The sequence below is a fragment of the Homalodisca vitripennis genome, chromosome 6 (genome assembly GCF_021130785.1).
Source record: "Homalodisca vitripennis isolate AUS2020 chromosome 6, UT_GWSS_2.1, whole genome shotgun sequence".
NCBI classification, from domain to species: Eukaryota; Metazoa; Arthropoda; class Insecta; order Hemiptera; family Cicadellidae; genus Homalodisca; species Homalodisca vitripennis.
This window is the reverse complement of record NC_060212.1, coordinates 146,615,248-146,642,334: the sequence shown is the minus strand read 5'-3', so window position 1 is coordinate 146,642,334 and position 27,087 is coordinate 146,615,248. Positions and strand designations below refer to the sequence as shown.

At 32.9% G+C, this 27,087-nt stretch overlaps 2 protein-coding genes across 13 annotated transcripts in view; both read right to left on the bottom strand.

Moving 5' to 3' along the window:
• The window catches only part of LOC124364989 (rho guanine nucleotide exchange factor 11-like), a 770,637-nt gene that overhangs the window by 34,039 nt on the left and 709,511 nt on the right, over positions 1 to 27,087 (bottom strand). The gene's annotated exons all lie outside the window — the stretch shown is intronic.
• Positions 435 to 26,060, bottom strand: LOC124364991. 4 transcript variants are annotated; one of them, XR_006922686.1, is made up of 11 exons: positions 25,770 to 26,060; positions 16,227 to 16,337; positions 15,733 to 15,990; positions 15,321 to 15,605; positions 12,424 to 12,595; positions 10,545 to 10,654; positions 8,466 to 8,638; positions 7,448 to 7,600; positions 7,182 to 7,350; positions 4,650 to 4,884; positions 435 to 3,421 (listed from the first exon to the last, which is right to left on the bottom strand). XR_006922686.1 is itself a non-coding variant. In XM_046820863.1 (10 exons), the coding sequence occupies exons 2-10, from the start codon at positions 16,327 to 16,329 to the stop codon at positions 4,706 to 4,708; spliced, it is 1,602 nt and encodes a 533-aa protein (XP_046676819.1). In that variant the 5' UTR covers positions 16,330 to 16,337; positions 25,770 to 26,060; the 3' UTR covers positions 435 to 4,705. The 4 variants fall into 4 exon arrangements, 3 of the variants coding, with proteins under 3 accessions (XP_046676819.1, XP_046676820.1, XP_046676821.1); XM_046820863.1 differs by having other exon boundaries at positions 435 to 4,884; XM_046820864.1 differs by lacking the exon at positions 16,227 to 16,337 and having other exon boundaries at positions 435 to 4,884.

The window sequence follows — 27,087 nt, the reverse complement described above, 5'->3', positions numbered from 1 at the left end:
TACTACCAACCGCACTTTACAATTAGTGGAATTTCCAATTGAATCACACATTTTAAACTGCTATTGTAAAACAACAAGGAGCAAAAGTAACTTTCCACTAGCACCGCTTGATAGCTAATGAACAGAGAAACCCTGACATTAAAATGGCCCCTAGCAGCTAAATGTAATCTACTTTCTGGATAACCCTCGAATATATGAAAGTTTAAAAACATTGTAATTACATAATAGCTTTGTAACAAATAATATTTAATAAGATTTTATTGTAAGGATAGTAGTGTAAAAGATACTCTTTTACAGATTTAGTTTTAGAAAGCTTTAACCCAAATCTTGAATTTTACTTCATTTAACTGCTGATGCTGGTACTCCAGAAGCCTCAATTAATACTTCTTCAATGGGTTAACAATTTTCGTATGACCAAATGTACAATTAAGTACTTCTTGTTATGTCCATTTAAGCAATTTTCTAACACTTACAAATGCATTATATAAATTTTTTTTAAACAACGCTCCAAATATCACTGTGGTTTTTCAAAAGTTCACCATTAGATGTTTCTACTGTACGTAGTATGATGTATAATTTATTACGTGTTAACTTTTTACAGCTTGGTATTTTTGTCATGTGGTGATCTTACAGTCTATTTTACACTGAACTAAAACAAAGATACAAAAAAGTATTTTAAATTAACTTATTAAAAATAAGAATTAGTTACAACTTATAACTATTCTATTTATTAGAGCAAGTAAAGCGGCCCCAATAACTATTGGACTTCTCGGACTGTTTGTTCTTACACAGCTGTTCCACTTAAAGCGAAAAACCACAAAAAGATCGGAACATCACATCAAAGCACCATTTATCAGTATACTGTTGAGAAGCATACAGGCAACATGTTTTAAGCTTTTTCATCCATTTCTCCACATATATTTAAAACATTCTTAACCAATTCAATAACCTTACTTTACAATCCAATACAAGAGAGCAGGGTACAAATATACGTACATGGCAAGGTTTTAAATTCTCATCTGTAGTCTCAATCCCAAAGAAATTGATAAGTTTGTTATAAAGTTTAATTTGAAAAATTAAAATACTCATTTTAGTTATAAACTAAGCAACTCATCAAAAATATTCTTAACATCTAATCATTATGATTACTAAAATCGACATTCATAATAAATAAACAACAAACATAACAATAATAAATTATTCATATCCTAATTATAATAGTTAAATCTAAAACAAATACTAACAATCCTTTGCTGATCACAGCAATCTGAACCACATCAAACTGTACTAATTTTTAAATATGAGTAAGATAAGTATATCTCACTATAAAATCATATTTAAGAAAACTTACTAAAAGGTTATAAATTTTGCTATGAAGCAAAAACGTACAAAATTAAAAGTTCTAACCTTTCGATGACTCTTATCTGTGAGTATGTTTTACATTTATATATTTTTAAATAAAGTTTGCATAATAATTACAGCATGTAAACATTAATAGATACACAGGAAAGTCAAGATGTTTGAAATTGTAGTTATTTAAATATTCATAAGTTGAAGAAAAATTGACACAGTTACATGCTGTAGCTCAGTGATTTATTTCTGTTTCTTAAGTCAAAAAGGATAAAAAATGTCTCATTTTGTTATAATCACCATCAAAAAGAAAACTTAAATGTAAAGCCTAGACAACAAGACAATAGAAGTTTCTCTTTTCTTAGTGCTTGTTTAACAAATATTTGAAGTTGGCAGGACTGGGTCAAAATTAAATGTTTGTTTTTTTTATTATATGGAGTAGGGAAAATGCTTATTTTATCCTGAAAGTGTTTGGTAAACGCTTTTTTTATCAAGGCATTTTTGTGTACTGTTTGGAGCTGTGCTGTATTTAATTAGTTGTAGTTTATTATTTTATTTTATATTTAAATTAAATTAAGCCTATTAATAATGAGTAAAAAAAGTGGGAGTGAACCATCAGATTCAAGCTTTTATAAGAGTAAAACCTTTAAGATTCAAATGAAGAGAAATCACCAAGCCTGGAATTTGGTAGAATTAAGTTACTATAAATCTGATAATGGATGAACTCCCAAAAAAGCTGGCTTTTGATAGAGTTTAATGAGACTGCTTCATAGAAAAGTGTATGAAGCTGTTATCAAATTACTGGTTAAAGAAGTGTAGCATGGCTACAACTGCACCGGTTTTTGCAAATGGACAAACAAGGTGTTGAATGGTATCCTGCTGATGTAAACTCACAAACGTTTCTAGGAAACACTCCACTATTTCTTGCGTGCGAGAATGGTTGTCTGAATGCTGTGAATCTGTTGTTGAAACAGTCAAAGTGCGATGTGAACCTTGCCAACATTGAAGAAGTTCGTCCTCTGAATGTGGCTTGTAGTAAAGGAAACTTCAAAATTGTGCAACTTCTTGTGGAATTTGGAGCGCAAGTAAATGCTCAGGATTACAAAGGTTATACAGCTCTTCATGAAGCAGTTCTTTATCCCACCTCTAGAAGAGGGGTTCGAGTGCAACAAGATGAAATGATACATGAAATTTGTCATTTTCTTCTGAGGCACAATGCTAATCCTGATGTTTTAGAAGACGAAGGAAACTTCCTTTTCATTTTGCATGCCAAAGTGGTCTTTTAAAAACTTTGACCCTATTATTTACCTCCTCTACACAACGTGATTTGATCAATTTTCGCAATAAGGATGGACGTACTCCTCTAATGTTGGCTGTTCAATCTCATAACTTATCAGTTGTTGAAGCGTTATTATCACAAGGGGCAAATGCTAATGTTGCAGATAATATCAATTATACACCTCTTCATCATGCATGTACTTCCTGTGTAGATTTTGATATATTTAATGCACTACACAGGGTAACCAGTGATAAATTTATTTTGAAGTACTGCACATTCGATGAGGATAGAGATTTTGAAGTTATATCCAAAATAAAAACAATTGATAGTTTGATATGTCTTGCTATTGACACGGAAGATTTATCGTTTTTAGTTAAGGTATTGAAATCAAATTTTGATCCAGCTGTTCTACAATGCCCTGAGATTCGTGACGAGGACTGGGGAAAGAAAGGCTTGACATTGCTTACACCCATATCGTATTTGCTTGAGATGCAGATGTACAATTTTGGTGAAAAGACCCTAGAATTCTTATTAGCATTGATTAATCATGGAAGTCCCTTAAAAGTGGTAAGTAAAGTTAGTTTAATCAGCTACACCGATCCGATATGCGCCTGCTTAGCTGCTATGAATTATTATAATGTGAGCACTGCTGTGAGATGTATAAGGATGTTGTTGTTGCAACATGGAGCTGATCCTGATGAACCTCACGGTAGAATGCCACATGCTATGGAGCAAGCTTGTAAGAGAGGTTGTGCTGAGGCAGTACTGCTCTTACTTCAGTATTCCAATGTACTAGAACCAGAAGACGTAATCAGATGGATTGAACAAGAAACTTCTACTGAACAACAAGAAATCCTACATGGCTGACGGATTACAGTCACTAGTGAAGTGTCTCTTAAGAAAGTAGTGTTTTAAGCGGTAATACCCCCAACAAATAATTGTTTCTTTGCACATGAATCTTACCTTGGAACATTTGTACGTAATTAATATAATATTTTTATCAAGAAACTACAACTTTACAGAACTACATAAACAACTGACACTGTCAAGCTAGTAGTCAGTAACCACTTCAAGAAAAAGCACTTTTTTCATATAACAACTCCAATATAATATTGAATTTTTACACTTAACAAGATTATCTCAAATTTTAAATGTGTCCTTAAAATGGTTTTCTGTAAAAAAAAACTAAAAATCTGAGTGAACATGACATAAGTTTCCTAATCAGCTAGCTATATAGCAAAAAAGTATAAAATATTGTGTTAAATATAAAGAATTAGTTTAATGTTAATAAACATGCATTTTTACAACAACAAAAATTGTAGTACATAAAACTTGGATTTTTAGTTGTCTCTGTTAAAGTAAACTGTCATACATTTAATTGACTAAAAACAGAATTTTGAAAGTCGGTTTCTCAACCAATAAATTCAGAATGAGTTGTATGCTTTAAAAAAATGGTTTTTCTTAATACATACATTTTGGTTAAACCAACAACCCACAAGTCTAAATAAAAAAAGCTTACTAAAAAGTACTTAATTTCTCTGTGAACATTATTTATAAGTTTACTTTATTAAATCAAATTCAAAACATGTTCAGTGATGTTACGAACTCCTTTTTAAAAAGTAAAATGATCTTATCTTGAAAATATTATTACTTCTTACTACAACTTAATATTGCACAATTGTTGTGTATTATTATCCATTTTATCTGTCCATATAAACGTAAAAATACTACAAACACAAGTCATTGTATGGTTTTACAATTATTTTCTTAAGAATTATATACCTTAAAATTATAGATATTTTATATATAATTCACCTCAATCTTTTAAAAATATTCAATATTTCTATAGAAGACTGTAATATCACGTAAAAACCTAATATCACAAATAATATCAATCCAAAAACAGCCCTTTAAGGTAAAAAAAATATATTAAGTAAATTTAACAGTAAGTAGGTATTGTCTAAGTTATGACATATCCAAATTACATACATTTAAAAATTAGTTTAAAAATATCACATACAAAAATAAAGGGATTTGAATCTTGAAACCAGCAAGGGTAGAGAACGGATGTGTCTCTTAGTGGCGTTGAATGGCTTCGTACAGTTTGGGGAGTTCGGATTCCAGCCGTATCAGCCTCAACTTGGTCTGTAGCTTCCATAAAGGTAGGGCAGGAGCAGACTTTTCCCGAGGTTGAAATGTCACGAGGTAAGAGATCAGTTCCTGAGAACCATCCTCATCCAGGTCCACTATCAACACTACAACAGAGGACATGTCAAACATTTTTTTTTTTGCTCTCTTAGGACAAGAAGCTTATAAATTGCACTTAGTCCTGTAAGAACCTTTGCGCTGCTTCCGGAGTGATAGGATATTCAGGATGGGTAAGGTTAGGGAGTAGGGGCCGCCTCCTATCGAGATCCGTGAGGAAGAATTAGGGCACTACATCTCAAAGTCATCCCAGAAGAAGGGAGGCCAGCTGTGAACCAGCCTCTCCAGTCAAAGTAGGCAGGGGGTGGCACACCCTTGTTGAGGTTAACAAGAGCCTCTGAGGTAAGGGAACCAACTCCAACAGCCATCTTCCACAGTAGACTAGACCTATCGAATTGCCCATGAATCCCAGAATCTCAACATTTGCGGTTAGTGATGTGCCGCTACTGGACATCCATAAGGTTGCCCAGATTGAAGTGGCACATCGGTTTATGCTGTGCCCAGTGGTGGGTTCAACTGGTAGGTATAAACCAGCCAGAAGTGATCCCTGCTGGGTTCATGTCAAACATTACCTTGGCTATAAATTATAACAGAGCAACTGCAGAGTGACATAAATTATTGTCAGCTCTTTATTTTTGACGGGCGACGTTAAGACGATTAGAGGTCCTTTCTTGCACTTCTCTAATAATCCATCTTCAACCAGATCCTGTCACTACAGAGCAGCCACAGAAGACCTTGTAAGATTAAGTGCATTAAGATGTTTTCTCCAAGTTCTTGTATTAATAAAAGTACTGTGAATTATTGTGAGGTAAGAGAATAATTCCTGTAACCCAATCCTTGTTCTGGTCTACTAATAATACTCTTAACTGAATATATCAATCATCTAAAACCTTCTTGACTACCAATTGCAAATATATGCAGGATTTTCTTGAATGTCATGAGGTAAGAGATGAGCTTCTGAATTCCATCCTCATCCAGATCCATTATTATCAATTACAGACCAAGGACTCATGTAAATTTTTCTCCGGGTTAAATCATTATGAGGTACCAGTTGAGCTCCTACAGACTTCAATGGATGAAATAAGACTTTGGAAGACCAATTAAGTACATAATTTACTCATCAGTTATGTTTTGTACTCAAGATTTTATACATTCCAATCCAGTTTCTAATACGTTCAATCAGGTACACACCGGGCTTTTGTAAAGAACGTGTTGTGTGCTCAATAAAGTATACGTTGCTATGGATTTCCTTATTGCGTTTCTATTGTTTGCCTGCCTTGGTGGTTTGTTAATTTTGATCCCATGCTTAAAAATAAATACCTATTGTGTACTCCATCAAATGCATGATTGCTTGATTTTTATGGTAAATTAATTTTTTAAGTACCCCTTGGAGTACACAGAGAAACATTAAAAAAATATTTAAATAATTTTGTTGTGCAAAATTGTGAAATTTAAATACTTTTCTCATTATATATGGCTTTTTTGCCATTATCATTGAAAACTTCAACAGCATATAAAAAAAATCTGGGAATAAGCACTTGACGTCAACATGTTAACAGAAAGAACGTTCTAGTGTCAAGTTATTTGCCATATAATATGGAACACAAAAATCATGTTACTACAGAATCTAATGATAATGAATCTTAATGCTTCATTGCATAAAGCGTTATGAGGCTGTGTTGAAACACAATGGCTGTTGGTCTGTTGAATTTGATGATTCATTATACTCATATTATGTACACCAGGAGATTTGTGAGATTTACAAAATAAGATATATAATTACCAAAATTAATTTTGCACATCTGAAAATTTGTATCAGCACAAAACAACTAATGCCTGCTATAATCCAGACACAACAGGAAATATATCTCTGTTTTCATATATTGTAGATGTACTGTGTTGAGACTAGAGAAATTGTTTTTTTGCCATAGAAAATTTTACAATTTTTAAAATTCATGCTACATGGTAAATAATATGTTTGATATAACATTTGTTTTTGTAAGCTGCAGAAAATATCGGATTGCTTTGTAGCTTAACACAACACGAATGTGGTGTTGGTAGATTACTGCCAACTAACACTTGCCAATCAGCTGATCAGATTGCTTTTGATAATTACAGATGAATTCAGTCCACTTGTAAGAGTATGATATCGTAATGGAATTGCATTTTTTTTCCAAAGTGTAATGTTATAATATTTGGTAGTCCATCATGGTAAACAGTTTCAGTTGTAATTGAACTAAGAGTGGTCGTGATTGAGCCTTTTTGTAGCCAGTACATTTAAAAACACTTGTAATCATATCTAGATGAAATTAAAATAACAAATTTATAATAAACTAAAAGAACTTACAAGACTCAGTTTGGCTGGACAGCTCGGGTTGGCAAGTTCGATTGGAGCAGAGCTGCACAATGTCGGTCTGACTGGCATTAACGATGTGAGTGCTCCCGGTGGCATTGAACGTAACCAAAACCACACGTTCACTCAGGCTATTCATTATGTTTCCCTCCTTGTCCTTCTTCTGCCAACAAACGGATAATTGCAATCAACTAGAAGTTATCTTGAGCATTATAATTTTTAAGGCAAAATTAAACTCACACCTTCCAGAGCGTACTGACCTGATCATGGGGTGCATGCCAATACCAGAACTTGAGCAGGAAGCCTGAGATGGCCTGCTGGAAGTGAAGGACGACGGGTGTCATAGCGTAGGTTTGTTGCATGGTCGGACTCCACACACTCTGGTTGTTGTGGTCAGTCACTGTTACACTCACCTATCATCAAGAAAAATATTAAACCAAGAAGGATAGCTTATTTCATTATTTTTTTTGACATAATAACAGCATTTAACTCTACAAGGATTCATCAACAACCAACCACAGATAACAACTTCAACAGAAAAGTTGCTATACGAAAAGCAACTGGGTTGTATCTTGAAAGTGCTCACTCTCGAATTTTGAGGGTCGTTCAGGGCAGACCTGTTGTGACCTATGTTTTTTAGTTCAGTTTTAATAATTTTTGTTTTGTTTATATTAAGCAAATGTTTTACAGATAGTGTGCATAGAGTTGACACACAACATGTTGGCTGTAATTCCTGCATTATTTATGTAAAAACCCGCTGGTTTGTTTATGTTAACCCAGATCGTAGTTATATGCTAGGTTCTTTCTTCACGTGACGGAGAGATCAGATTGCAGATCTTGAAATGTACTGTTACTGATTTCTTATCATTGAACTGCAAATGTTAAAAAAAATCTTTTCTCCTTCACAATCCTTAGTACATCATCAAACAAATTTTTAACAAAGCCTTGAATTTGATATGGTACAAACCTTGATCCCTTTGAATTTCAACACTTTATGTGAGTAGATACTCTGTATCTGCTTGAAGCGTAAGCTTCTCAATACACATCAATAGAAAACAAGAGAAGAAGAAGCTAAATGCTACATACTTTTCAAAACATATTTAGTAATATTGAAATCATTTAAACCTGCTTACATTAAATAACCCTCCTAGAGGATCATGCGATTTATTTCAATAACAACAAAGGAAATTTCTAATCCAAATCTTGAAAAGATATTTTCTAATAACTTAACACTAAACACTAAAATTTCAGGTAAGTTTACACTAAGTTTATGAGGACCTGATAGTCAGAGGGTGAGTGGCCGGAGTTGACCAGGTTGAGTCTGTAGCCGTTGACACTCCACTCATTGCCAAGGTGCCGTGTTGTCACCGGTACAGTTCCGTGTGGAACCACTGAGCGGTTTGTCATCATCTGCACCGCATTCACCAAAGCCACCTGACGCTCGCTGAACACTGCAATGCAAATATTGTGTCATACACGAATCCTATTTTTTTTTTTTTTTTAAGGAATTACGTGAAACCTAAATTTTAAGTGAATAAAGTATCATATTCAAATCGTAAATATTTAACAACATACCCCTCTTTATTGATTCAAGATATTTCAATTGCTTACTAGTAATTTTTATCATCTTTTTGTATGAAAATATATTGTGCAATGAATTGTCTTTTGCCATAAAAAGGTATTAAAATGATGTACAAACCAATTTAGGGATTCAAACAGACACATGCACCTGTTCTTTAATTTTAGATATTTCACTCAAATTGCAATAGTTTTGAGTTCTATTTAGAGATTCTCACTACTTACTACTAATGCCATATCATTAATAAAACAATTACAATTATCAAAATATGAAAATAAATAATTAATAACTACAAGTGATAAATTAAAAATTTTATATTGACTTAATTTACTGCAGTAACTCTCAACTATTTTAATAAATGAACAGATGCAAACAAATGTTTACAATTTTATTACCCTTCATAAAAATACCATAAAATATGTGTTCGAGTTGTCAGAACAAAATTTTAAAATGTGCTTTTACATTGTACAAAATTAAAAATGGTAAAAATTGGCTAAGTTTGGGTTGTTAAGTAGGCTTTTCTACACACTAGAGAGTAAATCACATGCTTCAGAAGCACACACTTATTCATAAAAATAGTCACCATAAGAGGTGTGTCCGGAGAGTAAATACTGTTTCACCGTAATACTATAATAGAACACTGCTGGCACTTATCAACTCCACACTGAAGACCTTATGGTTGACAAGTCTTGTGTTTACACACGTCATTTAAAACTTTAAATCAATTAATAATCCAGTTGAAATTCACTGTCCACTGTTATGGTGAAAGTGCAGGAATGGTAGAATGAAGCAAAGAGACACAAGATATCCTAAAAACTTCAAAACTACGATGTCAGCACAAATAATTCATATGTTCTACTGTATTCTGGAAAAGGAAAGGAAATTTGTTCACTAAATCTTTTCCCAGAGGTAAAACTACTGATGCAAAATGTTACTGTACAACTCTGAGGAAACTTTGGCATGAAATTCAAAATAAATATAGAATAATCCTCTAAAAAATGATTTATTAGCTGCTTGATAATGCTCCGCCTCATGCTGCTGATAACATGTACATGCTAATTGAAAGTTTGGTTGGGAGCAATTTACTCAACCTCCGTACAGCCCAAATCTAGCACTCTCGGACAATCACTTGTTTCCACACATGAAAAACCAGTTTGGAAGTGAGTGATTTGAATGTGATGAAAACACATAAAATGGAATACAGATATGGTGGTTGTCTTTGTTGGTGGGATGTTTTTTTTTTTTCTGGGAGATTTAGATACGTCTGGCTGGTCAAACGCAAAAATAAGTACCTGAGAAATGGTGTAAAATATGTTGAAAAGCAGTTTAAAATACAATCTGTCATGTAAAAATAAAATCATATTATTTTAATATAAAATTTTTTGTTTTTATTTCACGATAATTACTTTCCAACTCATAAAATAAAACAATATATTAAGACTCTCAAAATGCTAATAAATACAAAATGATGTAAACCGCAATTCCAAGTTAAATATTCTATTGACTCAGAAAAAACTCATTCATAGTGCAATAGTATTTGATTAAATAGCTCTCAATATAATAGTTAAAACTTTAAACATGAAAAAAGGATCTTAATAGATGACACTTAATTGGACAATAGTGAAGCAATCAATGTCGGATTCAGTGAGGTAAGACTGAGTATGCATAAGTACAGAAAAATGATATGCTCGGTTCTGACCGTTAGCCAGATATCTGGGGTGGTCAGCCACCACAATGTGAAATAGACAGAAGAGAAAAACAGCAAAATGAGTACTTACATTTGCTAGTGCTGTTCTTGCATGTGTAGTACAATGTGTAGTCTCTGTCCAGAGTGAGGTTGTTGATATCAGTACAACCTTCCACCTCCATTGGCTTCCCCATGATATACCTGCACATAGCCATAATTACTAATCAGGCAAGGATTGGCAGAGTTTAATTTTAAATTCAATGAATATTGCAAACTTTCATCTTAATAGATTTACTAACACGCATGCAAACATCAGTGCCATGAATTGTACCTTTGTATGAATCTACAAAGAAGGAAAAATAATAGCTATCATCACAATAAACACAGAGATGAAATTTATTTACTTATATCAAGTATAATTTGAATACAATGTGAATTGCACTAATAAATACTCTAAAAGCCAATTTGACATACACTGATATTTGGTATAGTAAAAGGATAAAAAAATAAACGTAATGAAAAAGATTAAAACAAAAACTATGCCAAAGCTACAGCTTTGTTCTTACTCTAAGGGGCGGCCATGGACTTAAGCCTCAAGGGCCTTTTGCGCACCCTGTAAGTATACCATGAGGTCAACCAGTTTACGATTTCAGCAGTTCTACAAACCGCTGAAAACTAAAGATCAGATCCTACTGGGGGAAATTCACCACCTTTGTCCAGACTACAAAAGATGGTGTAGCGCCCCCTTGCTATTGCAGTACAGTCAAAGAGGAGGCGCTCAGTTTCTTCCTGCCTGTCACACATTCTACAGAGTGGATCCTCCAGATGAATGCCGACTCTGTGATGATGCTTCCTCAGGTGATCATGCCCCGTAATTAGACCCACAACTCGAGAAGATACCGATCAATTTAAAGAGAGAAGTCCAAACGCCACCCTGACGACATGAGCAACTGTAGGACCTTTCTGCTCATCCTTAGACCCATATGCAGTCTCCACCTTCTCTCATGTTCAGTGTGAAAAGCGATGGCTTTAGGTGTATTAGGTACTTAAGGTGTGTACAGTTTTAAGTAACTGTAATGTCAACCGGCAATAACATCAAATTTACAGAACAAGGTAAACAACCTATATACCAGAACCTATTATACATATCAGATTATACATATTTTATACTGCTTGATATAATTTCCTGTCTTTTCCTATACACCTTGTATCATAGCAAAACACATACTACGAATCTTAGGATAAGATTTAGTACATGGTGCAGTGCAAGATGATATATAAGATTTTATTATATCATTATATATCAAACTAAATTATTTGTACAATTTCAAATTGAAAAGAGCTGTCAGAGAAATACTAAAAAGTTATTGTTTTATTTTACATGAATTTTTGTCAAATGTAATTACAAGAAAAATAAATTAGTTATTTGAGTTTATTGAAACCCATCGAGAACCTTAAGTTCATTAACCCTCTGAAGACAAATGGGTGATATATCGTCCAGGGCAGTATGTGCAAAAGAGTTTGCTGGACAAAATATTGTCCTTGGAATCCTTTTTTGGACAAATGAACAGATTTGTACCTGTAAAACATTTATGTTTCGTGGCCTTAGAAACTTTTTTTGAAGGTATTTAATTTTATTCTGATCACTCTGATTTAATTCTACCACGAAAGAAACAAACAAGCGTTTTATTATGAGTTAGTCAACTGACAGTGATATCTAATTTTCCATCTTGTGTAAATGTTGTACATATAAAACTCTATACTCTACAAGTAGAGATATAACAACTCTAGAGATTTAAAATGTAGATAGGATCAGTTTTCAAATGCCATTTCAGTAGAACCTATTTAAAAAAATCTAAACAAATGTGGCAGTAAAAAGGTGGAGAGCACTGTAATTTCCCATATAAACATGTTAAAGAGACAAACATAAGCTGTAAAGGTTCCCAAATACAGACAGATGTACAACCTACCCAGTTTGGCCAGAAATAATAGCAATGATGCGATGGTTCCTGTTCTCCAGACGGCCAGTAACTGCTAAGTCGTGATACCAATCTCCATCCACATCAGGCGTCACCACGGGAAATGACACGTCCACAAGTAGCTGATCTCCAATGGTTTTTTGTGCCCTCCATTTTGCAATACCTAAGAACAATTACTTATTTAATCTAATTTACATTACAACAAAAGTATTTGATTATCATATATCGTGATAAGGTAATTTAAATCATTATTATTGATTTTATAGTGTGTTTCATATTAGATACCAGTTTTCAAATCCATGTCAAAACTAACCGTGTGGGGTTCCTAATCTTTGTCCTAAGAAGAAAGTTAAAACTTCTTGTGCGATGTTGTTAGTCTATGTTCTAGCATAATTTAAAATTCAATGTGTGAGATTATTAATAGTAACTGATTGAGGTTCTTTGTTTAAATTTTGTTTTTTCTGCAAGGTTATTAATCCTTTTTCTATAAAAAAAGTTAAAACTTATGCGAAGTTATTAATTTGGCACCAGACACTCGCTGAGCCTGTGCTGCCCCAAATGCGCGATATTGTGGACTAACGCACCCCAAACGTTGCAGCAATGGCTCAGGTCGATCCATTTGGCCCACGCACATAGATACCTTGTTGCAGTTTGGCCGCATTTGTGGTGCCAGGTCAGTCGCACATGTAGTCGAAGGATATGGTTGAAAGAAAAATACTTTGTTACAATCCTTTAATATTTCAACATAATGTTCTCAAAAAGGATGTAAAACATAGTGTATTAGTGTATACAAAAAAAAAAAAAATAAATAAAAAAAAATAAAAAAAAAAAAAAATAAAAAAAAAACAATAAAAGTAAACATACAATAAGTATTTAGTATCTGCTGAAATGTTCTAAATTTAAATTCATATTTATAGTGTAATTTAAACTACCAGAAGATTCTTCTAAAATCCAATTGGAAAATTCAGAACAAGCCTATCAATTGGTTACTACGTCAAAATTACCTTTTGATTTAAATAAAAAATGATCTGTCAAAATAATTTAAAACAAAATTTATAGTCTATTTTCTTGTTTTGAATGTACAGTTCAAAAACAACACTACTGTTTGTATTTTATTTTAGTTTGAAGTTGTTAGAACACTTGAAGTTGTTTTAATCTTCAATTTAATATAAGGCCACTTCCTTCAAAATTTCTTAAAATATACCAAGGAGTTACCAAATTACACTATAAATATAAATTTAGATTTACAAAAATAATTTTTGTTTATATACACTGTTATATATACTTTTTTGAGAACGAAGTAATTATGTTGGAATATTAAAGGATCATAACAAAGTCTTTCATTCTTATAAGAAGCCTCTACACATTTATTTTTCCATACAATGTGTGTGTGTGTCACAGCTATATCAAGCATAAATATTTGGTATAGCATTATAGAACCCTAAAAGGACTAATTATACTTTGATGAAATTAAAGTTTTATTTATGTAGGGTGCGTTTTGGTTTCTGAAAAAATTTACTAATTATTTTAATAAGGCATAAAAACAGGATGTGTTAAGAAATGCTTTTATTTCTAGTGATTATACAGTTAGGAAAAAACGTACCCATCTTGAATGGTAATTACTGTCATTATGAGTTGTTTTTCTTTACGCAACCTTTGGTCTAATTTTTTTACACTCAAATTCTGAAGCAGACATTTGTGTAAAAAAGTTCTTGTATTGTCTGCTAATTTCTTTAAACTTCATATCAAACATCACTTCTGATCCGGACCGTTTCTTATGTAGGTTACTCATCCACCATTTGTAAGGCTTTCTTTTATGTTTAGAAGCTGCTGACCTCTATGCTCAAGCCAATAACAAATTTTTCATACTGTGATGCAAGGTTGGCGCGGACCATCAAGTGCACGGATAAAGTCATTTCACATCGAACCTGCCAGCAACGGTGCATCGCTACACTAGTCTGTTGCCGTATTTAATGTTCGTTCTATGACAAACGTTTAAAGAAGATGTAAGTGAAATTTTTAATGAGAACTTGGAAATTGAATTATTATTTTGTATTTACACAAAATATCACAAATTATACACAGATTGATTGTTTTGTATTTAAACCTACAAAATCGTAAATTCAAGAAATTGGTTTGTGTTTTTTATTTATTTTATCTCAATTATTATGTCATAAAATATTTAGGACAAATAACAAAATCACATTGAATTGCATGTACTATTTACATCTTCCACTTAGTGATACCACATGAAAATCCCACGTGAGTACCAATCATTGTTTAACACGAAATAGGAAAACCAACCACCATGCTTGTGCGTGTGTTACATACCAAAGTATCATTGGAATGCAATTATGCATCAGTGTTCATATAGTATTTATTATGTAACAGAAGAATAAGTGCCATGTAACATCTGCAGTTAAAAACTTAATGCAACAATTTTTGTTTTCTGTAAGATAAACTGTAGGGAACTAAAAATAAAACTTTTTCTTTTTTTTCAAAATGAAAACCAGTTTCGATAATTTGTAGTATTTAGGCCTATATCATTTGTTCACAATGATTATAAATTACACATCAAAAGAAAAATAAACTGAATTTAACTATGTTTACCTGTGCGTATGAACTTTTTACTTTATCTTGTCTTAGAAAGTGACTGGTGAAAAAAAGTTTTTTGTTTTAATTAGAGCGTTTATTAGGAGCTATTTCGGTGAAGCAAGTGTCACTTAACTGGTGTTTCAAAAATTATAGTAGAAGTGAAACAGGTTTGAGTTGCTATTTTAGTTATATAAAATTTATATTGCAAGTCAACTGAAATAATCGCTGTTACACCTTAAACAACTGATATTAATTTATAAAAATCCAGTATCGTTGATACTACGAAAACTGACCTGAAAGAGAGTCAATCAGTGCCAGATAGCCGTGCTCTCCCCTCACTAAACAATCTTGCATGGACTCATCGCCAATGTGAAGCATAAAACAGTCCAGATGAGTCAGTAAAGGCAGTTTTCTGAACCAGGCTATAAGTCCACTCGCTCCAATAAACGATATCAAACCTCCTGCCTTTGGAAGGAACTGATCCCTTGCTCCATCATACGCCAGCATAGGTCCTCGGTACATAGCTACTATATTTAGTCCTTGCAAGCCTCGTACCACCTTCAAAGGTCCCATTATTTCTGAAACAGTACATTAATGATCAAACGAGCCTGTTGAATCAGTCTAAATATCTAGTTTTTGAAAAATTACGACATGGGTTGTTTACTGTTTGTACAAAGATTGAAAATCCTTAGACCAAAGACTCACCCATTCCTTCCACAGAGCGATCCCAAGACATAATTGGTTGGCGTTGAGTTTTAGCTGGACACTTGGACCAGTCGCACGGTACAACCCACAAGAACACCACAATGGTAATGAAGCACAACAAAATGGAACAGCCGAAGGCCAGCTTTCGTAGAGGAGACATGGGCTTCGAATAGTAGACAGTGGGCTTATTGTGGACAGGTACATGGTTGTTGGTGTGAGCGTCATCTGATCTCAAAGGCTGGTAATCTCCCATGTCGACTAGATAAATCAGAGAAAAATAATACACTAAATTTATAAGGGTAGTTTTAATTGCCTCTCACAGAACGCATCGATAATATTATTTAACTTTTCTACATTTTACATTAAACTATACCTCCATCACAAGAAATATTAAATACACCATCCTTCATATATTTTTTATTATCCCCCTATCGGACTAGAATACATTAGGACTGCATTACATTACTTATTTTATACAACCTGCTCTAACTTACTTTGGTTTAACATTGCACCTGATTTGATGTACTCTACTCTTCTTGGGTCCAAATGGGCAGGAGTATTGTTCCCAGCAAACGAACATGGTGGAGTGAAATGCATCTGATATGCTAATTAAAAAAAAAAATGTTACACAATAATCCACAATCGCACACACTTCCGTACTAAAGTATAGTTATACTGATTGGCAAATTAAAAAATAATTAATCTAACAAAAACTTGCATAAAACATCGTATTTTTATAATATAACACAAATTTATATTTTAAATTGTAAGATTTTGCGTAAGATAGGTTTGAATTTTGTGTCCATTCCATTTTGTTTTGGAGATAGACAAAAATCGTCTATTCGTTCACTCCAAGTGAGCAAATTAACCTGATGATTTCTGTTCTACTAACAAACAATGCTTGTTAAATAAACAGTGATGATCCTTTACACTAGTTAATAACCCGAACTGCTTGGAACAGGGTAAGCGAGCAGGTAATTACTACAGTAGAACCCCTCTACTTCGCCCTTGCACTGACTTGATTGACCAATAACTTCCCCAGTGCTTCTATGTCTACATGTCACTAGTGTTGCTGCAGGATTGACCTGGTGTGTAGTATCTGTTGCTAACTTATCCTAGGTGCAGTGTTTGATAATAATTGGTTTTTGGGGATGAAATAGAAACAAGCTATACTTACATTAAGGGCAAGAATTTAAAATGCTACAGAGATTGGAACAAAAGATTATCATTTCAAAAACTTGCCAAAGAAATAACATGTGATTCACATTGCAATAGATGATTTGGAGGTAAAGCAGAAAAGATATTGAAAATTAAACGGTTATCATTGAGGTCAATAAAGCAATGAAAATAGTTTTGCATGTAACACTGGCAAAACAAAAACTATAACATCTAGGAAATGGATTATGGATATCGTTTAGCCCAGAAAAGAGTAAAGGGATTCTGCTCTCAGGGCCTATCAAAGAAAAGGTACTGATTCTCCATAAAAAATTGGAGAAAGGTCCACACCTAGTGAAGGCTGGATTTATTGGTGGAAATCTCGTCACAATATCAATGTGGGACTATCAAGTGAAAAACCTCCATCTCAATTAGTTCATCTATCTAGGGACTGGGAGAAATGAGTGTTTCTGGGTGGGGAAAGGATAAGAAGAGGGGATAGCAGAGTTATCAACAATGATGTGAGAATTTATCATGAAGATTGGGTCTACCAACTGCATTTGAAGATAATTTAAGTTTTTCGGTACTTTTTTTCTGTTTTTTCGTCACAATTCCTACCTTCATGGTGAAGTTTATTCGTTTTTACCTTCATGGTGAAGATTATTTACTGTTATTCATTGGTTATTTTGTTCCTGTTGGCTATTACACAACTTCTTTGAGCATTTCAATGTTGCTTTTCCTGATTGGTTATGTAGTCATTTACAGAAAAGGCTGTAGGTTTATCTCCTTTGTGGTACTAGTGAGTGATATTTTCTTACAATGAAATTCAATGCAATGTAATGTAAAGTTAAGTGTTAAATGTGCACTGTAAAGTATACTAAATATTACTATATCAGAAGGGGCAGAAAAGACATTGTGTTGTTTAATTTTACTTTTTAATGTGAATTTAAATAATCTGGGCTCTTGTGCTGCCATTGGCTGCTGTATGAATATGGTTTGGTGAGTTTATAATATTTTTCACTCTCAAGCATTAATAACCAGCCTTTTTGGAATTTATATTGTTTTATACAATCGATCAGTACTACTTCAAGGAATGCTTTTTTTGTTCGTTGCCATCATCGAAGAGTAGCAGAGATGGCTGGAGGCATTACTTTTGGCACGTTCAACTACTAGTGCTTTTAAGGATATTAGAAAATGTGGGTAGATTACGATAAGCGGACCTGGTTTTTTATATTGAAGAATGTAGTCATCGATACCTAATATTCGCATCTGAAATCCTATAATCAATCGATAAAAGTACCTATAGTCCTAAATAACAATCATATGTTTTAATTTAAAATATGAATTTAATATTTACAGTGATCAAACAAATTAATTATTATAACCAAAATTAGGAAAACTGAAGACGACCATATTTGCTTCTCTCACAATTAGGCCTACAGTTTCTTTCACCACAAATTTCACATAATGGGTTTTTCGGTATGAGTCCAACATGTTGAAGCCACGAAAAGCATGTCTTATCATCTTTCTAAGCAAAGGTGTGTAGTTTTCTAAAATTAACTGCCATTTTTAATAATCAAGGATAATATTTCAATTTTACCTATTAACCTACGTGTATTATTTTAAAGTGTTTACAGCTGTTGATACAGATTATTTAAATTAATAGATCAAAATAATTAATCAGTATCAATTGATTGTAACGATGGTTATGATTAAGTAATATAGTTTGCCAATTTCAATATAAAAACCGAGTCCGCTTATCGTACCCTACCCGAAAATGTTTTAAACCTTTCCAAAATGTTATTCTCGGAATATCGGCTGGAGGTATTCGTGATCAGACCCTCTAGTGGTGTCATCTTGATCTTTTAGCGATAGGTACTACCTAGAGGCGTACTTTTCTCTCTTACACTGATGGCCGGAGGCACTTCTGTCAGCCGATACTAAATATTATCCTCAGACGGTCTAAATTAATAAAAACACCATATATTTGGGTCAAAATCACCCTGGTTTCAGTATTATTACTACATATCCAAAGATACTGCAATGGCTGTCGTCATCATGAACCAATACAAGGTCAAATCATAGTCAAAAGATCACCTCACAACCCATGCAGATGTACAAGGAAATATTGATGTGTGTGAGAAAATTTGTTCCACTTTTAATGTTCTAAAATTTGTCTTTGCCACCCCATGAAACCTTATATTGTTTTGTTCAGGAGGACAAGAGCAATAGGGTAATGCGGGACTCATATTTTGCCACTCAACCTGTTAATTTCACATTTATCAAAATTAATACGATATTGCTTATATGTAAACAGTCTTATTACAAAACTTGGGTAGTTTTACTACATAATGTCAAAACTTGGCTAAGTTTGGTCTGGCAATTCTCACATTACCACCAGGTCCAAAGACCAGCTCTTCTCATGTATATAACAGAAAAGTATCTGAGACTCAAAGGATTAGGCCTAATGCTACTAAATTTAAATTACTAATCAATTTCATCCCCAAAAATTTGTCTTATTTCCCTATTAAGATATGAAATAGGCTATTGGTGAAAAAATCATAACAAAATCAGAAAGAAACTTACAAGCAATATTTATCCACCAAGTCCATGAAGCCTAGGGAAATATAAAGGCCTAAGTTATTTATTTCATGTATTTCAGTCGAACACTGAGTCTCATCACTTACCCTTATGTTTAATAATTTTTTTTTTTTTAATTCTTGTTGATGCCACTTGGCATAGGCTAGGTTTGAAAACCAAAAAGCCTCTTTGAACCCTTAACTCTTTTTAGTTGTGATTGCCTTGAATTATAAATACACATAGACATTGATAGCATGCAATAGAGTGATAATAACATTTATGTTTAACAATTTATTAATTAGATGTTAGTTTAAATTAGGTCCTTTCCTGTGAATTTAGATTTTCTTAAAATGATTTTAATTACAACAGGTTATTTACAATATGTGTGTCTAACCGTGTTTATTAGTAAAAGATTTAAGGACATTCTATTGAGAGAAGGATTAAACTTGGATGGTTGGGTTTTAGGATGATCTTCTTGCCAGGGGTCCATCAGGCCTAGTCTATCCCGAAAAGGTTTGGACCGCGGTAGACAGAGCCCATGACCAGGAGACACTTAATTTTTCCTAGTGTGTGTGAGTGATGTTATAAATTTCTTTTACACAATGAAATGAATTGGTTTATTTCCTTATATAACTCTATATCTTCTTGAACCAGAATGCTACTTAATGTTACATTATCACTAACAATTAGTCTACTGATTTTCTTAAAACATTGTTGTCTTATATAATAATTACTGGGGCATTTGAATATGAAGTGTTCTATGGTTTCTGTTTGTCCTAAGGAGCATTTTAGACACATGGGGGTGAAATATTGTTTCATTTTATAGAGATTAAGGTTAACATTTGCATGACCCAACCGTAGCCTAATGATGTTTATTAGGTTTCCTCTGCTCATGTTCATTGTATTAAACCAAGGTTTATTATTAAATTCACTCTTAATTTGTTTATACCATTTTGCTTTGGGTGAGTCTTTTACATGTTGATTAAATTTGTTGATATATAATTTTTTTTTTTATAAGCTTTAAAATCTTGTGCACAAATGAAAAATTCCTCTTCTTTATCTCCATCTCCTATCGCTTCTTTGGCCAATTTGTCTACTATTTCATTGCCATCTATACCTGAGTGTCCCGGTACCCATTGAAATGTAATATTTTTATTTCCATCTAAAATAATTTTTATGATGTTCATCATTAATCCCTCTGGTGTGTTTACCTTACTTGCATTTTCAAGTGCTACAATCGATGATTGTGAGTCTGAACAGATAACAATTGTCAAAATTGAGGGTATTTATGTACTGTACTGCTTTATATATTGCATATAATTCTGTTGTATAGTTTGACATATATTTATTCAGAGAAAATTTTTTCTTTATGTTTATCTGTGGAATGAAGAAGGCAGCGCCTGTACCTCTAATGTCTTTGGATCCATCAGTGTAAACAATAATATGGTCTTTATAGGTTATGTGTATACAGTTGTTGAAATATTGTTTTAACATCATGGTATTTTGATCTTTTTTAATTTCCTGATCATTTATGGTACTATTGCATCTTAGTGTTGTTTTTTCCATGAACAAGGGCATATTAAATTCCCAATGCTCTATTGTAGCTGTTTTCCCTTGCACAAAGTTAGGGTTAACCACTTCCATAGTATTGAGTGCAGATATAAATAGTGGAATTTTCTTTTTCTGCCAGTAAGGGTTGATGTTGCACATCATATTCATATACATCATTTTTTCATATGCTGGATGGTTTGCTTCTGATACAATCTTGTGAACTAACCTTTCGGTTAAAATTTGGCGTCTCAAATTTAGAGGTAGTGAAGCTGTTTCCAATTGTAGGGCAAGTATTGGTGAAGATTTTTGTGCTCCGGTGCAGATTCTTAGTGCTTGATTTTGAATTGTATCTAGTTTATTTAGTATATTTTGTGGCAGGTGACCAAACAAGTGACAACAATATTCCAATTTTGAACGAATTAATGCTCTGTATACTTGTAAGATTGTTTTTGGATGAGCCCCATTTCTCCAGCAGGAAATTATTTTTAGTATGTTCAGATCCTTTTGACATTGTAGGTGTAGGTTATTTACGTGATGTTTGAATGTGAATTTGTTGTCAATTATAACGCCTAATAATCGTAATTCATTTACAATTGGTATTTCTTCTCCACCAAGGAAATATTGCCTGCTGTTATCAATAACTCTTTTTCTTGTAAATATAATAATTTTTGTTTTGGATGCATTTAAATTGAGCCTTATTTTCATAAATGTGCTTTCCATGATGTTTAGAGCATTCTGCATTTTATCATGCGCAATAATATAATTTTTGTTAAATGTATATAGAAGCACATCATCTGCATATTGTAATGTATATATATCATAGGGCAAATTCTTATTTATGTCACTTATATATATAATATAAAAAAGTATTGGACTTAATACACTTCCTTGCGGCAGGCCTCTGCTGGAATTTCTTGATAGAGTGTATTCTGAATAATTTATTGTTAATACTCTGTCGGCTAGCCATTTGCTGCAATGTAAAATGAACTTAGCAGGAATACCTAGAATGAACATTTTGTTGTATAGTGTGGGGAGATGGACATGGTCATATGCGTTAGCTATGTCTAGGGATGCAGCTATTATATTTTCGCTTTGTGATAACGCATTATGCACTTCTGATGAGAAGGTGGTTAAGTAGTCTGCACATCCTCGTTTCCTTCTAAAACCGTATTGTGTAGATGGTATAATATTAAGTTTATTCACAAACCATTCTAACCTAATTTCTTATCATAGTGTTCATAATTTTAATGAAGCAAGGGATCAATGAGATTGGTCTATATGATGTTTCGTCACTTTTATCTTTCCCTGGTTTCAATATACCAATAATTTTAAATTGTTTCCATACAGAAGGGATGTTAGATTTTCCATTCCATATATCATTATATATTCTAAGAATCATTTTGTGCCCATTTTCTGGTAGTAGTCGTATCAGGCTGTAATTGATATTATCCATTCCAGGTGATGTATCTCTTTTTTTGCTTAATACTGCTATTTGGAATTCATTCAATGTAAAGTTGGTTTCAAGAATGTGGTTGGTATCAGTAATTAAAGGTGTAGTAATTTCAGTCACATGTGGGACATAATCTGGTATTATATTTTTAATAAATTTTTCTCCAAGTTCTTCATTATTTTTTATGCAATTATCATAATAAGTAGTTGCATGATTTTTAGTTTTTAATTTATTTATAATATGCCATGCATGAGCTGTGGAGTTGGTAAAGGCCATGCTTTGGCAAGTTTCCTCCCATCCCCTCCTTTTTGCTAGCCTAATGACCTCTCTGGTACTCAGTTGTGCAATCTGGTATTTATTGTAATTAATAGGGGTCATAGCTAATCTAAATGTTTTTAAAGCTAATCTTCTTTTAGCTACTGCATGGGAGCATTCCTGAGTCCACCAGGAGTACACTTTGGGTTTAAATGTAGTTTTTTTTCATTATGGGTTTTACATCAGGAATATTTTCCTCTACAGCCTGGTAAATAATTTCATATAGATTTTCTATGTTATGATTTAATTCATTTATTTCCAGTTTACTAATTTTCTCTTTTACGTGTTTAGTATACCCTTTCCAATTGGCTTGGTTATAATTTTTCATGTTTGGACATTTAGACTGTTGATTTTTTTAAATAAACTATAGACCTATTGGGGTTATTATTATAATGCTCTTGAAATTGAATGTAAATGGGAAAATGGTCGCTTCCCATAGGGTCATTTCCTACTTTCCAGGTTAGCAGTTGTGCATATAGTTCTGGAGTTATAAAAGTTAAATCAAGGATAGATTGCCTTTTAAACATGTTGTTTACTGTTGTATAATTGTGATCATTAATTAAAATAAAATTGGAATCATTATAGACCTTAAAAATTGAATTGCCCCTTCTGTCGGCTTTAGTACAATTCCAGAAAGGATGATGCGCGTTGAAGTCTCCACCAATTAGAGTATGTCCACTATCTTTAGAAAATAATTCGTTGTACCAGAATGCTGGATTTATATGTCTATTGGTGCAATATATGTTATATAGTTTAATAGGAGAACTTAAATTATTAATACTTATAGCTAACAATTGTAATATATTATTGTTATATTCTCTAATAATCTTAAAACTTATACTAATATGTATAATAAAGGCGACTCCTCCATACGAGTCGTTCCTATCTAGCCTGATTAGTTTATAATTATCATCAGTTAGCCTATCATTTGCCTGTAACCAGGTTTCTTGTATAAGCGCTATATGAATTTCATTTTGTATTAATGTATTAATTACCTCTGGCCACTTAGACTTAAGTGACCGAGCATTCCACTGAATAATATTGATCATAATTTTAACTAATTTTGATTTGTTTTTAAGGTTTGTTTTACCAACTAGCTGTAACGGTCGATTATTGCTTCTATTATTAGGTTTGGCTATTGTTCCTACTGATTGTTTATTGGATTCAAGAGTGTATTTAAAACACTCTCTTATTATATCATCAACTTTATTTTTTGTTTAAAATTTTTTCTTCCTGAATTCGGTTGAGCAACTCATCAACTTTGCTGCGTAATAAAATTTTTTGTTGTTCCCTATCATTAATCAGGGTTTGATCTGGTAATGAAAGTTTACCTTCAACACTTGAACTTGATTGACACGATTCCGTTTCTAGATTTCGTATGTTATGGTTAGATTTATTTTTTACTTATATAAGTATGTTTTGGTTTATTACCATATCTATCTCTATTATTAGGCCTATTACCATATATTTCTGGGCTGATATTGGTTTTGTCATCATTATCACTTACCTGTGACATAAGTGGAAGGTATCTATTATTATGGCTAAATTGGTTTGGTATGTTTCTTAGGGTGGGAAAAGAGCTATGATCATTAATATTAACTTTTGCCATTTGTGCGTAAGTTATTTGATTATGCCTACTCTTTGTATATTTTGATATATTGGGATGATTAAGGGGGTGATGTTTACTAGCTTCTAGATAAGATTCTTTATGTATGCTCATCCTCTCGAGAATACATTTTTGTCTTACATACTCTGGGCACTTTTTACTATTGCTAGCATGTTCTCCATGACAATTAATACATTTTGGTGTTATATCGCACTCATTTGAATGGTACTTTTGACCACATATTCTACATAGTCTATCTTTATCACAGGGTGTGTTGGCAACATGCCCATAACTAAAACATCTGTAGCATTGTCTTACTGGAAGCATGTAAACATCTACCATCATCCTGACATAGTTTAGGGTGACAAAATCTGGTAATTTTTCGGAATCAAAAATAATTTTCATGTAATGGGTACTTACCAACTCTTTGTTGATCCATTTTTTTATTCTATTTGCACTTAAAATAGTATATTCACATAAACTCTCTTCCACTATTTCTTCTTCGGTCACATCAGGCTCAACATAAACTACACCCGTGCACTCAACCTTTATTGGCAGGTACGAATACCAAATACTGTTGCAAATATTGTGAGTCTACAAGATTATTGGCAGCACAATATGTCTTACAAATAACTTTAAGGTTTTTACCTACCCTTATTATGTGGTCTATATCTTCACAATGATTTTTCATTATTTTCCCTACAGCGAATGGATTGATTTTCTTTTTATCTCTACTTTGGATAATAACTTCAAATGGTCCACTAGAGTGTGACTTATAATATCTAATGGTTTTTTGTTTTTTACTTGGAAAACTAAAGTTTTTATGAGTGTGAAGGCTTATTGGCGTTAAACAATTTTCATTATCGCTCTTTTTCCTTTTTCTTTCGTTGTTCTCCTCTACACTAGGGGTAGCCTGATCAATCATTATAAAATCTGTTGTATTAGGTAAAAGTATTTTAGATACCGCCAATTCCGTTTCCATGTCGGCTATTGTGGCTAGACTTTCCGCCATGGCGTCCAGTCCAGCCTGACACAGTAATATTAAGAGTTGCTTAGTGTATTACTTTTTAATTATTATTATACAATAATAAAAAGAAATTCCTAGTTTTAATGTACTACCAAAAGGTAACTAAAGACAATTTAGTTTGGCAACGTCTACATATTGACAGGTTAATACACTGACTAACAGGAATAATCAAGTCAATTAAGGCAATCACAACTTAAACTAATTTGCTACTCACAAGTTACGATACTCTCTTAATAGTAGTCACTCGGGGAATGTGTTTGATAATAAAACACAGGTGTAAAAGTTGTAACAGATAGCAGAACTACAAAAAAGTACGGCACAAATATGAGCAATTTAAGTTGGCGGGTACTTACTTAATAACGTAAATTTCTAATGTTGTTTGGTCTGCAAAAAACAATATTATTTTCCACTTTCGGGCCTATTTATTAATCATTTTCTGTGATTTTAAAATTGCAGAAGCATTAATATTTGAAAATGTTCAACTGAGTTTAATACAGTATAACTACAAGCTAAGAAAATGTATAAACAATCGTTAGTAAATAAAACATTAGTTAGCAGAAGTGATACTCAATAAACACAAGTAGATAATTTTCAATTTCGGCAGATCTCCAGTTGAGTACAATTTGAGACAGAGTTGAGTAATCAATTAAATTTAATCACAATTTTTTTCTTGTTTGCATAACTTTAGGTTGTACATTTTTACCATTAAGCTTAGCAGGTTTCTGTTTTTTTTGTAACATCCATGTGGCTGTAAATAAATAAAATAATCCAATTTTATTTCATGATATTGTCATTCATTACCAGTATAAACATTTTTAGATCCTGGTCGATTTACACAGTAACAGACAGCATTAAATCGATGAATCAAAATACCTTTATTCATTAGCGCTTCTTGAGTATAACTGTTTTATAAAACAAGTCAACATCTAAAACTATAAAAATCATCAGGTTGATAAAACGTTACAATAGATTGCGATAGACAATTGACAATCAATAATAATACAATCAACTAGCAATAATATAAATATAATTTGAAGGTAGCAATATTGAAAGTTTGTTTAATTTTTATCTGAAAACTAGGGGATGCTGATTTTACAGTTTTGAAAAATATAGAAGAATCCTCTTTTTCACGTTTCCAGCCGCACTTTTAGAAGATGCATTTAGTTAATCTATCGAGTACTGCGCTGGATAACCTACACACAAGTGTCCAGTTTTTCAACTAGGCAGTATAGCTCCCGCTGACAACACAGGATGAACGAGTGCACCCTGCATACAGTACCTAAAGGCAAAATTCCGACTACCTAGAGCTTTGTTATCCCTGGAAGATATATCAGTTCTTGTACAGACCATGCAACGGCCCTAAAGCCTATTGTAAAACACGTGTGATGCGATGTCAGAGAATATGGGTGACGCTCCTACTAGTACCCAGATACTAAGGAGAATCACTCACCTCAAATCCTTTTCTCCAAGTGTCACCTGCACGTCCTCACCAATGTTTCTCTCTGATAAAAAAGGGAAAACAGTGCATTTATTATTGTTTGTTATTGTTATTATTGTTGTTGTTGTGGTGTGGAATTATTGTTTATTTTTGTTTACTTGAACCTAGATTATAGGCATGCATTAATTTAGCCATTTATCTGAAGAAAAGATCAGATTGCAGACCTAGAAACG

Bases quoted from the DNA above. Each gene is read 5' to 3' on its own strand.
- LOC124364991 (XM_046820863.1), bottom strand. From the start codon at position 16,329: ATGCATTTCACTCCACCATGTTCGTTTGCTGGGAACAATACTCCTGCC. The intron at 15,991-16,226 runs GTAAGTTAGAGC...TGATTTATCTAG, and splicing joins AGGTGCAATGTTAAACCAAA to TCGACATGGGAGATTACCAG. The intron at 12,596-15,320 runs GTCAGTTTTCGT...AATTGTTCTTAG, and splicing joins ACTGATTGACTCTCTTTCAG to GTATTGCAAAATGGAGGGCA.